Below are 16,272 nucleotides of genomic sequence, written 5' to 3' on the forward strand. Positions count from 1 at the left end.
CCATGGCACGCTACATTTCTGGCAAACAGACGGGGCTGTCTTGGCTGCTTGGAACATGGTGTAAACATAGCATAACCAGCGAGCAGATTGTGTGTGTTATTTATTCAACATTAGTACCTTAAGGCATACACACTGTAGGCAGGAGAAAATGTCAAATCAAATTCAATAAGAATTGGCTTACAACCCAAGCTAGCTTATAGTATTAATGTTTATACGACATCTTTATTGTTGATTTCAGATCAAGTCGAGACCAGCACACCATCTTGCTAGTTATCTCATCTTCCCATCATGAACCATGGGAACGTGCGTGAGCATCGACCAGGAGCAGAAGCGTGCGCGGCAGCGCAGCGAAGAGATCGACCGCAACTTGGTTGCAATGGCTAGGCAGGAGGAGAATATCGTGAAGATTCTTCTCTTGGGTAAGTTATCATAAACTTTATGAAATAATCATAATACTTGTATGTACACCGTGTAGGCTTCATTTGTGTTCATTCCTTCTTTAATCCTTGTTATTTGTTATGGTAAGATTACTCTGAAAAAAAAAATCATATTTTGGAGGAAAAGATAAGACAGAGTTTAAATGGAACAAGATAAAGAGATGGAATATAATGAGCACTGCACAGAAATGTACATTTTACTAATATTGTAGAATCCATTCTCATCATCACTGGTCATGATAGCTGTGATTCCCTTTTTGGTTAAAGGGTGTGTACAGTTCTGGTCGAGGTGTAGATTTAGCTTTTAACATTTTGTGAGATATTCAGGAACCACTCTATGAGATGTCAAAGAGCATGCAGTTCTAAGGGGTATCAAAAGTTTATTCGATGAGAATCGGTTTTGAAATGGCTGAGATATCCAAAAACAAGGTGAAACAAAGAGATCCTAATAAAGTTGGGGCATGTCGCCTTTTATTATTAGCACTTTTTTGGATATCTCAGCCATTTGAATACCAATTTTCATCAAATAAACGTCGAATCCCTCCTAGAATTACATTCTCTTTCATATTTCATAGGAGGCTTTTCATTATCTCACTTAGGAATGTTCAAAACATGAATTCCTTCCTCACCCAGTACTGTACAGTCCCTTTAAATCTCATGATTGTGTTTGTAAAAGCTGTCCACTGTACAAACAAAAAGAATGGCTGTTTTGTTCCTTTTTTTTTATTGTCTGATGCACACATTTTCAGATGTGCATGAAGAGCAACTTGTCACACGTTCATATTTACTTTTTAGCTTTTCACGCTCGGCTTCCATCATCTTAAAAGTACTATTAACAAACTACAATGTAGCAGGTTCATGAAATAATAACTGACTGTAGTCTGCAAGAAGCTGTCGTTATGTACATTTGTACAACGCATGGGGAAAAAATAGCATTAACCAGTGTTAAGAATATATCTGCAAAAGATGGTAAAAGCCCTTTAATCTAATCATTTCTTCAATATTGTTATTAACTATGCTGTACTTGCTTTTCAAAGAGCAAGGATGTTCTCAAAAATTGATTTTTTTTTCTACACACTTGTAAACAAAATATTGTAATCATGTGTATGCTGCCACTGCATTAGGGAATTTGGAAGAAATTTCATTACCTTTAAGTTTAACATTCTTTATGAAAGACAAGAATGTTTTCAAAATAGATTGTGTTGTAGTCATACAGCATGGCTATACATTGTACATGCTATCAGGCTGTGTGGAAGAAATTGCACTATACATTGTGTGTACATTGTAATATAGAGTAGTCTTTGACATTTGAAGCAAAATAACTGAATACACTTCCAGTTATATTCTTTCCTTACATGCGCTCCTTTTAGATCTAAGATGTGGTGTCTCCTGTTAAAGTAAAGACCAGGTGCACATTGTGAATGGACTGGGGAAAAGAAAGAACCTTGGTTTTATTGTTCAGTTTGAATAGATCGGCGATAGAGCATATCCTGTATGTTGTGCGTGGTAGGCTCTCATCATTTCTCAACCTGTCAAAGTGGCCTGGGAAATTCCATGTGGCTAGTGACACCATTGAGGTGAAAGCGCGGATGACTGATTACACACAATGCACAGAAGTCGCCTGTACAGTGTATGTGCCTTGCATCTGCTGAGATCTTAGGAAAGGAAATTGATTTTGCTACAATCATCAACTACTTATCGCACGGCAATTATGCACTCGTATTACTATACAAATGGTAGTTACCTTGTGTTATATTATGGTAGTTTGAAGCTGTACATGAGAAACAGAATGTTTTTGTTTAAGATGTTTGTCAGTTTCAGGTCAAATGGCATCCTCTGTTTTCTGAACACTAATGAAACACAATGTGATATATCTACACTGTGTAAATAGCATGGTTCGAAAAATCTTGTCAATATCTTGTCAATGTATTATATGCTAGCAAACTGGTATGAACCATGATGTTACAAATCTATCATCTGTCTGTATAGAGCATGAACATATCATGAACATATCTCTTGAATCTTTCCTGTTTGTTTCCAGGGTGGCATCCAAAAATGTGGCTTAATAATGTGAAGATACAAGAGGCAATAGTCCCCTATTAGTATCATTATTATTATTTTCTTCTTCTTCTTCTTCTTCTTCTTCTTCTTCAAGGTGCTGGTGAAAGTGGAAAGAGCACTTTAGTGAAGCAGATGAAAATCATTCACAGTGACGGATTCACAGAGAATGAACTTCTCAGTTTTAAGGTAAAGTACTGCAACAGCGCTATACTGTGATGACCACCCCTAGTTGAGAACAGTCAGCCATAGATTAAAAAACAAACTTACACATTAAAGGGATGGTACAGTTTTGTTGAGATGGGGGATTCAGATTTTAACTTTTTGTGAGATAATTAGAAAACACTTATATGAAATATCGGAGAGCACACAGGAATCAAAAGTGATGAAAATCGGTTTTGAAATGACTGAGATATCCAAAGACAAAGTAGAACAAAGTGGTTGGAGTAAAAGATGGGACCCACCTTTTGTTAGGACCACTTTGTTTGTAAGTTGTTAATCTGTTATAGAATATTTTTCACTCTCCCAGTCATTCAAGATATATTGAGCAGCAAAGTTGTTGTGAATTTACATGTGTGTGTGTGTGTGTATGTGTGTGTGTGAGAAAAAAAAAATGACAACAGACAAACAGACAGACAGACAGACAGACAGATGGACAGAGGCTGTTTGGCACTGTATCAGCATTTAATCTCAAAAGCCCCAGACAGTTTGTATTGTACAGAGTATTGGTAGATGCACACTGTTTTTATAGACAGTCTTTGTGTGATTTGTCAAACTGGGGTGTGTGTTTGTATACACCAGTGTGTCAAGTCTGTTTATGTTTCATGAAAAGGAAGGTCATATTCCCTGTAAAAGATGTTTTATCAGCCCTCCTCTGACCTTCATGGGAAATATTATTCATATTTTGCTCAGCTGTGGCCTCCAGGGATTCACACTAAGAAAGAAAATGCACAAGAACTGTAATGCATATATAAGGTAAAGGGATAAGCTCTTTGTGTTTTGATCTCGAGCACAGGGTCTGTTTGCAGTCTCTACTGAATTGCCAGAGAAAAATCAGTCATTTGAGTTTACCCAACATCAGTCCAAAGGGAGTTTGCTGTGTATTATGCTACATGACCAAAAATGCATGAATTTCATTTATACATCTTTTCTTTTTTTTTTTCCATTCTAACAGCATCAGGGGGGTGTTTCACAAAGCTGTTCTTAAAGTTAAGAAGGACTTAAGAACGACTGGTGATCAGTTTTTGTGCTGAATTATTGAGATTCTGACAAGTATAGCACACAAGAACTAATCACCAGTCATTCTTAAGTCCTTCGTAACTTTAAAGGACAAGTTCACCTTCATTAACATAAGGATTGAGAGAATACAGCAATATTAGTAGAACACATCAGTGAAAGTTTGAGGAAAATTGGACAATCAATGCAAAAGTTATGAATTTTTACAACTTTTGTGTTGGAACCACTGGATGAGGAGACTACTAAGGCTCGTGATGTCATATGAGTACAACAGTATAAAGAAAATGTAAAGAAAATTCAACATATTTTCACTTTTTTCGCATAATAAAAGAGCACTTGACTTGCCTCTTTCTTAAGGCAATGGGAATAATATAACCGTAACATATGTCAGTAACAAGTCAAGGGAATGTGTACTTTTTTCAAAAGATGGAATTTTGTGAAATTCTCTTTATATTTTCCTTATATTATTGTATGCATGTGACATCATACACTGCAGTAGTCTTCTCATCCAGCGGTGACTGCACAAAAACTTCAAAAAATCATAACTTTTAAACGGATTGTCCGATTTTCCTCAAACTTTCAATGGCATGTTCTACTAATATTGCTACATTCTCTCAATCCTTATGTTAATGAAGGTGAACTTGTCCTTTAAGAACAGCTTTGTGAAACACCCCCTGATTGTACGTAAGATATTTCCTGTCTGATCCAAGGAATAAGACATTAGAAATAGGCTAAATATGTACATATTCAGAATGACGCCATTTCCTCAAAACAGTAATATTGTTGATCTTACTACTTGATATGTACATGATATCTTTTTCTTAATGTCACAAGAACAAATCACATCGAAGACAAACCGCATGGAAACAATACTTCTGAATGCAAAAAAAAAAGAAGAAAAAAAAGAGAAGTCTTCAAGAAAGACTGATGTTTGCTTAGAAGTGACAGAGTCTGATCCGTTCCCACAGTTGGAGTCTCATAAACAAGCCTTCCACATACCATTCTCTATTTAACAGGTATGTTACAAAAGTGCACAGTACAAAGAATGACACGATTACACACATTCCTGAGGTTTGATCAAAGCATGCAATTGTAAGACTATAAAAATCAGATCTATTTGTAGAGGTGTTTATGACTTGTTACCACTTCACCTGATTGTTTGCAGAATGTGAGGGGAACATGGCATAAACAAAAGTGTTTACACACTCCAGTGTCTGAACATGGAGCTACTTTTTCGAAAACATAGTGGTTCCATCGTCTGAATGTGGAAAATGTCTTCCTTGATGGCATTACAGATTTTTTACTACATTTGTATGTGTTTGTGTAATAAACAATATACACGTGTACTTTTGGGGAGAACTAGCGTTTATAACTTTTCATAATAGATTGTAGAATTACCTCCTGCTCAAGAGAGAAGCAGTGTGATATCAATATTTACTTTCATTTTGTTTCCATTTTTGTCTGTAGGATCATTATCAGCATGATCACAGTCATAATTATTATCACTCAAGATAATGGTGTTCATTTTTTTTTCCCTTTTCATTATTCTCATACAAGCTATATGTAATTACAATGTAACGAGTAATGAATTTGGATGCTTCTTTCAAACAGATTGTACGTTGTATGTTCACATACAACAGTACCCGTATGTAAATTAGAGGGCATGTATTGTGGAAATTCATGAGAGATGTTAAGGACATGCATACACTTGTACCTGCTTGCTTCCACGGTGCAACTAAAGCATGCTGTTTGGCAAGTGCTGTATACGCCATATATTTAGCGAGTCTAACTTTGCAGGAATCGTGAATTGTTGACAATTTCGCAAGTGTTTAAATTCACGATTGTGGAGTACACTGAATGGAGAAATGTGTGCGTGCACGCCACATTCATGAAGGGATCAGTTTGATATTTTCATGTATTTTTAAATTTGCGAAGAGCGCCCGACTTGCCATGTTCACGAAAATGAAAACCTTGTGAAATATTCAGCATATATACAGTATATTGTAAGGACACTTATTCACTAAATTAAATGCACCGGTGCTGGCCAGAATACACATTCATGTTTACTTTGTAATTTTTTCTTTTCACACTCTAGGGTGACTGATTCTTTGAATACCTTGTCTGTGTTTCCAGTGGAGATCATACATTCTCTGTGCATTATATTTGCTTTACATTTCCGCACATCTATCCAACCAGCATGTGATTTTATATGTGGGCTTCTTTTCCCTATTTACAGTGTGGGCTAACACAATAGCAGCGCCCCCGTTGTGTAAATATCTTGACTTTGTCCCATTTTTGCACGTAGCAGCTGCAGCGATTTCTCAGTTTGTTTACTCTCAGATGGTTATTCGGATATGATCAACAATTTAAGGCCTTGCTGTGACATGCATGAAAAATACTGGACTAGTTACCATTATAAAATGCCTTTTGATAAGGTAAGCTTCCCCCACTAATTTGAATCAGTGTTTATAATGTCCACACTTGCCTAAAATTAGGGCCGTTCAGGGCCACTGAATCCTATTCATACTTTTTTTATTTGCCATTCTATTTGTGAACTGATGGCTCAGTCATTGGCATGATTTTTGTTGATTGTGGATGTGGAGCTAAATTTTATTTAGTTGACTCATCAGTAGGCCCATTGACACACACTGAAGATTTGAATTGGATTTTTTTTTTTTTTTTGTGCTCTTGTTTAAAGGTATACAGGCCAAGAAAAAAAATTGCAACTCAAATCACAATGGTCCACAGAGAAACAAAAGTCATATTAGTCCAGGCGAGTCCAAACTGCGCATGAGTTATGAGTCAGTTGAGGATTTTGACCTGAATTTGACCTGACTGTCTCTAAGTGTCCAGCACATACCTATTACAAAGTAGCATTCTTGGATGCAAAAAAAAAAAACCCCAAAAACAAATACAGTACAATTATTTTGTACATCAGTTATACACACTTTGCACTACAAATAATTGCTACTATTTTGAAAGAAACATTGCACTTGTAGTGATGTACAGATCGTGATAGAAGTATCACCAATAGTCACAATTATAATGTCCGCACACATAAAAACAAACAGTGTGCGTCGTGATTCAGTCACAACACAACTAATGGCCACTGTTGGTAGCTTTGTGAGTGGGCCTATTCTGTCATCAAGGACTGAGGAGGGCAGTTTGTTGTGATTTTGTTTTGTTTTCTCTGTGTCTTTCAGCCTGCAGTCCTGGACAACCTTCTGAATTCCATGAAGTACGTCCTGAACGGAATGGGACTGCTACGCATACCGCTTGCCAACTCTAGAAATAAGGTATGTTAGGCATCCTGGGCCCCGTTGCTAGAAACTTTGCGTTTAAACGCAACTTGCAACTGATTGTCACTGGCCAATCAAAATCATTGTTGCATGCATGTCTTCTTAATAGGGCAGACCCTGAGCCAATCAGAATGGTTGTTTCAAAATTAGCAATTATTTGCAATTAATTGCAACTTTCTTGCAACGGGGCCCAGGAGTAATCTGCCGTGATCTCAACAGTGAGAAATATGTAGGTTAGCCTTTAAAAAAAAAGGTAAATTACACATTGATTAAATAAAACAATAAACTAGAAGATAGGAAAAAAAAAACTGGAGTTGTGAGATATCATGTACCGAGAAGGCATGAGGAACAAGAAATTTAATTCATTGTGGATTAAAAACAGGCCTTGAATTAGGAATGAGGCTTTTATCCTGTCAGTAGAGCAATGCAATCATATGACCAAAAGAAGATGATGTATTTCTAAAACAAAACAAAAAAATCATATATCGCTGCTGGGGTAACAAGACCGCGTGTCTTAAACTTTGGTGAAAATGACTTTTTTTGGATTAATGGTCAGATAATCAGTTAAGTAATATCCTGTCCAAATTCTAACTGTCTTATCCCAAAAATGCAGCCCCCACAGCAAGTCAAAGGAAAGACTCTCCCATTTGATGTAGTGCTTTGGCTGCCGTGTTTTTCCGCTCTCCTGAACATTTGACATTTTGTAGATATGAGGTCTTGTAGCCTCAGCAACGATATGCATTCAGCCAGTGGCCATTTATATACCTACTAATAGATAATGAATGTATGATGCTAAATCAAATTCCAATCTCTTTGTATAGTTCTGTAATGTGCATTCAGTGCTTTACTAGCATGCATGAAGTCATGAAATAATCGTGCCATGGCCATGACCTAATCATAACTGTGCACCAATTATGGCCTCACCTATGTGAGCAAGCAGGAAATACCATACTTCTTTGTCACAATTTTATCGAAAGGTAGCGAGGTGTAGACTTCAGAGAAAATCGGGGCAAGGCACAATTCACATGCAGGCATGCAACTGGATGCAGACAGCTGTGTGCAGCTGTTGTAGGAACTTGGCTGAACAGCCTTCAGTGTCATCGATGATCAAGAGTTAGAGCCACGACGACAAAGTGCTCTGACATCAATTACTCACCGAGAATTTTCATTGAAATCCAGTCACGCACATGCTGCATAAGTTGTTAATTAGGTTTAAATCCATAGTAAAGCCTCGGCTTGTTTGAGTGTTTCACATGGTATTACAAGGTTTTCTGTTTATATTATTGTAATAAATTTTTCAGTAGAGAAGCCTCGTATATCATGTGTGCTACCAGATTATCCCTTCGTAAGTTTGACATGGAATATGCTAGCAAAATGGTGTCCTCATATCAAGAGTTACACCATGTATTCTTGTATTGTCAGTAAGGTATGCCTGTCAGATACTAGAGTTATTACGTGAAGGTTCCATGCTAGAGTAAAAGGCAACTGATCTGCATTTTGACAGCAAATTCCCTCATGCTGCTGAACTATTGAAGGTGAAGAAAACTTCAGATAACAAAGCAGCAATACCCCTTTAATATACCTACATGTATGTACCTTGAAATCAAATATGTAAAATAGTATTACATATGACAAGCCTAGAATATTACACTTTTATTGTTACGCCAGCTTCATGTTTCCACTTTTGCAGTTTTTGACTTTATTCTATTCATGAGTGTGAGTGGGGGAGTGGCTGTACTCTTTAAGCTTGTGTCAAGGCATGATTTCAGAGCGACATGGAAAATGAATTAATTCCATTCTTTTCTTCCACCCCCTACCTCAGTATCATGCCCAAACCATCCTCCAGTGCCACCGCTGCTTTGACGAATACTCGGTGGTGATGAAGCCCGACATAGCCACTGCACTCCTTGCCCTATGGAACGACGACGGGATACGACTCTGTGTCTCGCGAGGCCACGAATACGAGCTCAACGACTCCGCCCTTTAGTGAGTATTGCCGGGCAGCACTCAAAAGCCCACATGTAACGTTGTGGTGTTTTTGAAAATTGGTCTCCAGCCTCTTCGGCCCGAATTTACAAAGTTGGTTTACAATTAACCCTTAGATTATGCACATTTCACGTGCCTAAATGTGTGTGATATGTCACATACGTAAACAAAAGTTCAATTATGAATGTGCACTGATAGCGCATGTGGAAGGTGCATGCTTATTTCTCTCTAATTTTTAGTCCACAGACTGATTTCATTTACACAACTTTGTGAATTCAGGGTTTTTTTTCTGAAATTTAAGATTATGAGTGTAGGAAACTTCAGTTTGTGGGTTCAAGGCATGTAAGATTTAATGTTTCTGGGCTTTCATCCTATGCTTTATGCTCCCAGTCAAAGCATCATGTACATTGTTTGTAGTGTACCACTGATGTGACTCTGGAATTCCTACTTTAGGACATACATGTAAAGGAATAAATTTCCAGCTTTTATGATCAGTGTTTACACTGTGTGGTTCAAAAAATTTGTCAATTTGGGGCAAATGACAGCTTGCCACTTTTGCAGTTGACACCAGTAATGATATTAATGGACTCGTCCAACAATGCAAAGACATACTTGCCAACTAGTAAGATTTTATCAGATTCAGTAAGATTTTTTACGTTAAATGTAGCAAAATCAGATTTTCTGTCATGGAAATCAGATTTTTAAAAAATATTTAGATATACCTTTCATGTGTATTTTCTGAAGATTTGACCGAAAGTAAGATTTTTAACTTCAGTTTGCATATAAAATAAGATTTTTGCAATCCACAAGTAAGATATTTCATCTTGAAATGTTGGCAGGTATGCAAAGAGCTTCAGTTAAAAAAGGTCACAGGTAATAATACATCTGCAGTGAACACAGGATGATATAGATGTAGATTACATTCTTGAAATAACTGATAATAATTGGTAACTTGCATTTGTTGATTGACTCTCACTTTTCATTTTAGTGCGTCTTCTTGGTACACCAGGTTAGGGCTCGCTGCTTGCTCAAGCCCCCCCCCCCCCCCCCAACTCGTGCTTTTGTTATGTTACTCTTTTCTTTTCTTTATCCCGCTGTTGTTCCTTATCTTCTTTGATGTTGCCTCCCTAATCATCCATATCCTTCACAGGTTGCCCCCTAATGATCCTTGGGATCATCGATGACCCTCCTCTACCCTTTGTCTGTCCACCCTTTTGCTTTAATCCCCCTCCCTTTACCTGTTGGGCTCCTTGCCCATGACCTCCAACCCTTCCCTTTTGTTTTCTTTGTTCTGTGTCCCTAGCCCTCCCTTGACTGTTCTTGTCGTATGTAGTCCTTATATGTGATTGCTTTCCCTGCCTGTTAGTCATTTTGCCTCTGATGAAGATTCAGCTAGGATCGAAAGCTCAGGCCCCCTCTGACTCCATTCTTGAAATAAAACGGAAATGACGCTGCCCCCGTACTGACAGCCTTCCTTTCCCCCTACACCCATGGCTATGTTTTCAATGACCGTAATACCACAGATGAGTTGATGACAGTGATGATAGTGATGGTGATGATGATGAAGATGCCGATGATGATGATTATGATGACTGCGATGATGATGATGATGTGTGTTTGTGGGCACTGTGCATGGGTACTTGGGTAGCTCTGTGTACAATGTTACTCTAAACTTTGAAATGTATACAGATGTCAATTTTGTGGTTTTGTGCAGCTACTTTGAGAACATGGAGCGGTTGACGTCGGAGAAGTTCCGACCCAACACCCAGGATGTGCTGAGAGCAAGGGTTCGTACCACGGGGATCCTGGAGACCCACTTCAAGATCAGGGGAATCGTTTTCAGGTAGGAAACTTACCAATCTGTCCTGTGGTACAAAGTAGTCGCTCCAATAGCTCAGTATCACTACTACCATCCAGTTTTATCTATGGAATGTTTGGATTAATCAAAGCTGATATCTATTTTTTGAAACTTGAAGAGACAAACAATCGGTTATCTGTCATGTAGTCATTTTTACATGCCTACACTGAAGGGTGCTAGAGGGATCACTTCATAATTTCTGCCCATCCATCTATACATCCATCCATCCATCCGTCCATCCATCCACCCATTCGTTCTCACCCGGATCTCGGCATTCGAGAAATCTTTTCAGTGTATTTTCTTTCTTTCTTTTTTGTGTTTTGCATTAGAAACTATTTTATAACCCAATTGGGGGGGGGGGGGGATCCACAGCATGTTTTGTGCATTTAGAAAAGAAAATGAATTCTTATAGTTTCCATTTCATTATTGTGATTTGCATTATGTTTGTGGCAAGGTTCATAAAACATCACAAGAAGCAGGTAGCAGGTGGAAGTGTGTACAGATTTTGGCCAAGCTTTAGCCTGTTGAGGACGGACTGATTTTGCTACAACACGCATTTCCCTTAGACACCTGCCCGAGTATACTCAGTTCTTGTTCTCAATGGGATAAGGGATGGGATGGGGGAAGGGGCATGGCTAAAGAGTTAAAGGTCGAATATCCCTTTTGCAAAGGTCAACAATTTTGCATGGTTGAAGAAGACTGTCTCCCAACATTGTGTAATTAATCTTTAAAGATACACGGTCCCTGTGGTTTAGTCAAATGCGTACGCGGGCGCACGGCGCAAGTTTCCTATGGAGACCTACGCTATCGACTCCTCTTTAGCGCTTACGCTGTGGCCCACTTCCCCGAGTCCGAAGAAGTCCGATTCACTGTAGTCAGTGGTCCGATCACAGTTCGTTCGGCTCATAATTCGGCTGAGGGGGATGACAGCTTTAGCAAACTTCTTTTGTGATGTCATAATAACAAGCACATATGCACGCATCCTGGCATTACTAGAGACTGTGCGATGCGCAGAGAAGACAACAAAGGCAACGTTACTTAGCAACACCTACGCACTTTACTCTTGATGACAGCTCAACTTCGGTAATCTTCGTATCAGTGCTAACGGTGATCGGCAGTATCATCAACAGCGCCCTCTACACTACCAGGACTATGCACCTTTAATGCAGAAAATACACCTGAGAGTGTAAAGAAATGAAAAACTAACTCCATGTCACTTGAGAATACATTCCCCTTAGTGTGTTCATAATAATGGTTAGAATTTTTTTGGATGCCGAATAGATTCACTGGAAATTTTATGATATTGTTTCCCTCCATCGTAAACAAGTTTCAAGTGTAATCATTCTGAGGAAAGGTCTGAATTACCTACATCTGCAATATACCAGTCTATAAAAGGAATCTAATTTTCAGGGCTTCACGAGGGACACAAGAACTTAACTTTCAGTATACAGAAATCACATATAGGTATAGGTAATAACAGTTGGAATTTTTTCAGAGTTCGAATAAAATTCATGTAAAAGCTGTGGTATTGTTTCCACCTCCATCATTAAGAATTTTTCAGTTTTATTCTGAGGAAAGATCTGTGCTACCTACCTCTACAGTTTACCAGCTTATGAAAGGAATCTAATTTTCAGGGCTGCACGAGGGACACTAGAAGTTTCAGTATACAGAAATCATTTCCACATCTAATATTTTGCTTTATACAGATTGTACGATGTAGGAGGTCAGAGGTCAGAGAGACGGAAGTGGATCCAGTGCTTCGATGATGTCAAGGCGCTGCTCTTTGTCGCCTCCCTCAGTGGTTACGACATGGTCCTCTTCGAAGATCCTGAAGTGGTGAGCAGAATAATGCTTTGAGGTCAAGTCCAAAGGCAGAGTACACAAACTGCATTATCTCCATTCTGAGCTCCAATCATTGCATAATTTTTTTTTTCCATTTCTGGAAATATTTACCAAAGCACTTTTTGGGTAGATTTTGACCTTTGCCATACAAGGGCAAATACACTCATATCTGAGTTAATCAATCAAATATAGAGGAAATCACTGCTCAGTTTGCTAACTCAGTGTGTCCAGTAAGTATTTCTCAACAATGAATTCAAGATTGTTTACGAATGAGAGCCGTATGAATGGAGGCAATATTGTCCTGTTCTGAAACACTGTGTAGTACTTAGAGTGGAGTGTTGTAAATTTGGAGTCATATGTTGGTCATGTTCATGAGATTGATGTGTGCTTCATGAAGTCTTGTGGTGGTTTTTTTTTTTTTTTTTTTTTGGGGGGGGGGGGGGAGCTATGAAAGTTTTCAGTCCAATATTCAGGTGCTTTTATAATCTCTCTTGTAAGAGGCTGACACTTTTTACGTAAATGTGCAAGATGTGTTATATTATCTTCTTCTACTCTTCCCTGGCAAACCTCATGAGAGTTTTGAAACTGCTCTTTCCATCCACAAATACTCTGTTTTATGCATTGTGTTCTTGACAGAATCGGCTTCAAGAGAGCCTGAAGCTCTTTGAGTCCATCTGCAACAACTGCTTCTTCCGGCAAACAACGATGATCCTCTTTCTGAACAAAGTCGACCTGTTCCAGTACAAGATCCTGCACACCAACAGGCAGCTTCACCAATACTTCCCAGATTTTCAGGGTGAGTTCAGACTGGTGGATTTAAATGGCAGAAATGGAAAACAGTACCTTGTGTACCTTTCAGTTTGAAATGGTAGTATTTTGCCAGTACACGACCCATGCAACTTTGTATCGGTGCATTTGAGATTTTCAGGGTGAGTTCAGCATTGTGGATTTAAACAGCACAGATGGAAGTGCAGTGCCAGTGCCCTCTCTTGTTAGAACAGGTTTTCTCAGAAGGGGTCATATACAGCGTGTGCAGTACAAAGTTGTTTCTAAACAGCTTTGCATTTATCTCTCTTCTAGAAATATGTTTTTGGCTGAAACCTGTTTCGGAAAGCACAAATTTGCAATTTTCAAAAAGGCTTTCCGAACCCCATAATCAAAACAGCTTTGCGTTTATCATCTCTAAAAAAAAAATCCCTGAAAGCCGTTTGGAAACCTGTTTCTGCCAAAAAAAACAAACAAACTTAATAAACGTGCCCCATAATGTGAATGTACATAGGCCCTTATAAAGATTAGAGTTCATGGTTTGCCTGTAGTCCTTTTTTTTTTGTGGAATTCAATATTCTCTTTTATTTTAGCATGCAACCACAGGTAAATGAGTACCTTCAATGTCTTTCTGTGGTGCACTGATTTGTTGTTGACCTTGTCATTTCTAGGTCCTGACTATGACATAGATGCTGCAGCAAAGTACATCCAAAGGCGCTTCCAGCTCTGTAACCGCAACCCAAAGAAGGAGGTGTTCCCGCACTTCACCACGGCAACGGACACCAACAACATGGAGGTGGTCTTCCAGGTTGTCACGGATACCATCGTCAAGGACAACATTGACGCTGCTGGGCTCTTATGATGAAGGGGGTCACTCGGGGAGGATCTGTCACCAGAATGCTCCCAAGTCCAGACATTTGGTATTCTGACTAAGGAATTCCAACCCCCCTACGTGGCTCTGTGAGATGAGCAGGTCGCTGTTGGGGCATATTTTTTGCTGTATTCCAGATGCTGTACACAACCAGTGCTGCCTTAAAATGTCTTGCAAGGTATCGCGATGTGATCGCCTGCGAAAAAGAGATGTGTTGCCAGTGCTTGCATCGCCAGCTTGCAGCGTTAATGAGAAAAGCTGAATGCCAGTTGCTTAAGACAAGTGAAGGCTGTATATTTTGCGCAAGCATTCACAGTGATGCATCTTCAGCATTGAGAGAGACTATGACATTTTTTTGTTATCAATTATTGTCTTTATTTATCTATTTTTTTTTTTTTTTTGTATCCATCTGCCATTAATATTGCTGAAGTTTGGATATTCTTTATGAAGCTGATGTAGTGCATGTCATTTCCAAAGAAGCATCGATGGTATCGGCAAGTTTGTGCGTGGTACGACATGATGAATCAAGTTGCATTCCTGCGTGGAGATGTCGTCATCAGTTAGAATGATATCTTTGGGTACACTCTCTGCTCTAGGTCTAGACTACTTCCCTATTCTGTGCGCCTGTATTGTGATGTTTTTTCGGCATGGTGTTGTAGCACCCTAATAGCTGGGGGATGGGTCACTAGAAGTTGAATGCCAGGCTTGCCAAGCATTTGCTAGGGTATTCTTTAACCACTGAAAGGTTGAATGAAGGTGCAGTTGTGACAAGTGTAGATACTGTAAATGTGGACTATTTTGCAGTGTGGAAATCCACATAAATTGTGGGTTGTGCTGATCTCCCACAAAAACTCACACAATGCACTGATAATTTTCGTGGGCCATTAGAATGTGAAAAGAAACATTTTCTTGCAAAACTGTACACAAGTGAAGTGTACTGAAATTAGCCTAGCATGAAAAAATTTATTATGCATAAATTTTCATGTTTTACAATATTAGATGCAGGTGGGGAAAATGAAAATGGATGATAATGATTAATTTTTTTCTATGTACAGCACATTTTCACCACATTGAGGTGGTCAAAACACAAAATCACTCCAGTCGGGCTGCCACTTTAAAGGTACACACATTCTGCTACTTGAAAGGAACATGTAACCTGCGTTCAACAGCGTGATAGTGCTGTATCTTGCCAATGATCTACCTATGGACCGAGGTGTGAAGAAATGTTTTAAGATGAGGGTGTCCTGTTCAAGGACATGAGTGCTGTGGCAGGACAAAAAAATCGGGACCTCCCTATTGAAAGTGCAGATTGCAGTGCCCCCGGAAGAAGGCGCCTTCAGATGGACTGAGCGCAGTCGGGTTCTTCCATGTCCATGCCGATCAGCCAAGGCTTATGGCGGAATATGGTCTGTACGTTCAAATCCAACTTCATACCAACTACTCTGAAAAGTCTTGCAGTGAGTGGTATGTATGGATAGGTGGTCTATCAACCCAAATGGTCACAGAAACTGGTCAGATGGTGTGTTTGACCATCACGTGAGTCATGACAGATGCTTGAATGATGTCAAGCAAGCTGATGACGGTGGAAGGAGGTAGTTCAATCTAGATGATCTCATGGCATTATGATTGTTGTGTTTGCAAAAACAGGCCTCTTTGTAGTGACCGACAGAAAGGAGGAAGTTGCGATTTTGTCCCCGTCAAGGTGTTGGGTAGATATGTATAGAAATGCTGACAATGTTTAAAACAAATGTGATCCGCCACAACAAAAGGATCCAAAAGTTGCTGACGGCTGAGCCAAGAAAATCGAGTTTGAAGTCAGATCATCAAAATCGGTCAAAACCATAGAATTTCTGTTTTTAATATAATGTTGTAGTCTAATGTCTCATCTATCACCTGCCAAAATTTCAGAGCTAAATGATC

At 39.0% G+C, this 16,272-nt stretch overlaps 1 protein-coding gene across 1 annotated transcript; it reads left to right on the forward strand.

Moving 5' to 3' along the window:
- Positions 1–295: 295 nt before the first annotated feature.
- LOC140231648 (guanine nucleotide-binding protein G(o) subunit alpha-like) lies at positions 296–14,558 on the forward strand. The gene is made up of 8 exons (XM_072311798.1): positions 296–419; positions 2,593–2,684; positions 6,935–7,027; positions 8,853–9,016; positions 10,731–10,859; positions 12,581–12,710; positions 13,353–13,512; positions 14,153–14,558. Exons 1-8 carry the CDS (start codon positions 296–298, stop codon positions 14,341–14,343), a joined length of 1,083 nt encoding a protein of 360 aa, XP_072167899.1. The 3' UTR covers positions 14,344–14,558.
- The last annotated feature ends 1,714 nt before the right edge of the window (positions 14,559–16,272 follow it).

The sequence above is a fragment of the Diadema setosum genome, chromosome 8 (assembly GCF_964275005.1).
Source record: "Diadema setosum chromosome 8, eeDiaSeto1, whole genome shotgun sequence".
NCBI classification, from domain to species: Eukaryota; Metazoa; Echinodermata; class Echinoidea; order Diadematoida; family Diadematidae; genus Diadema; species Diadema setosum.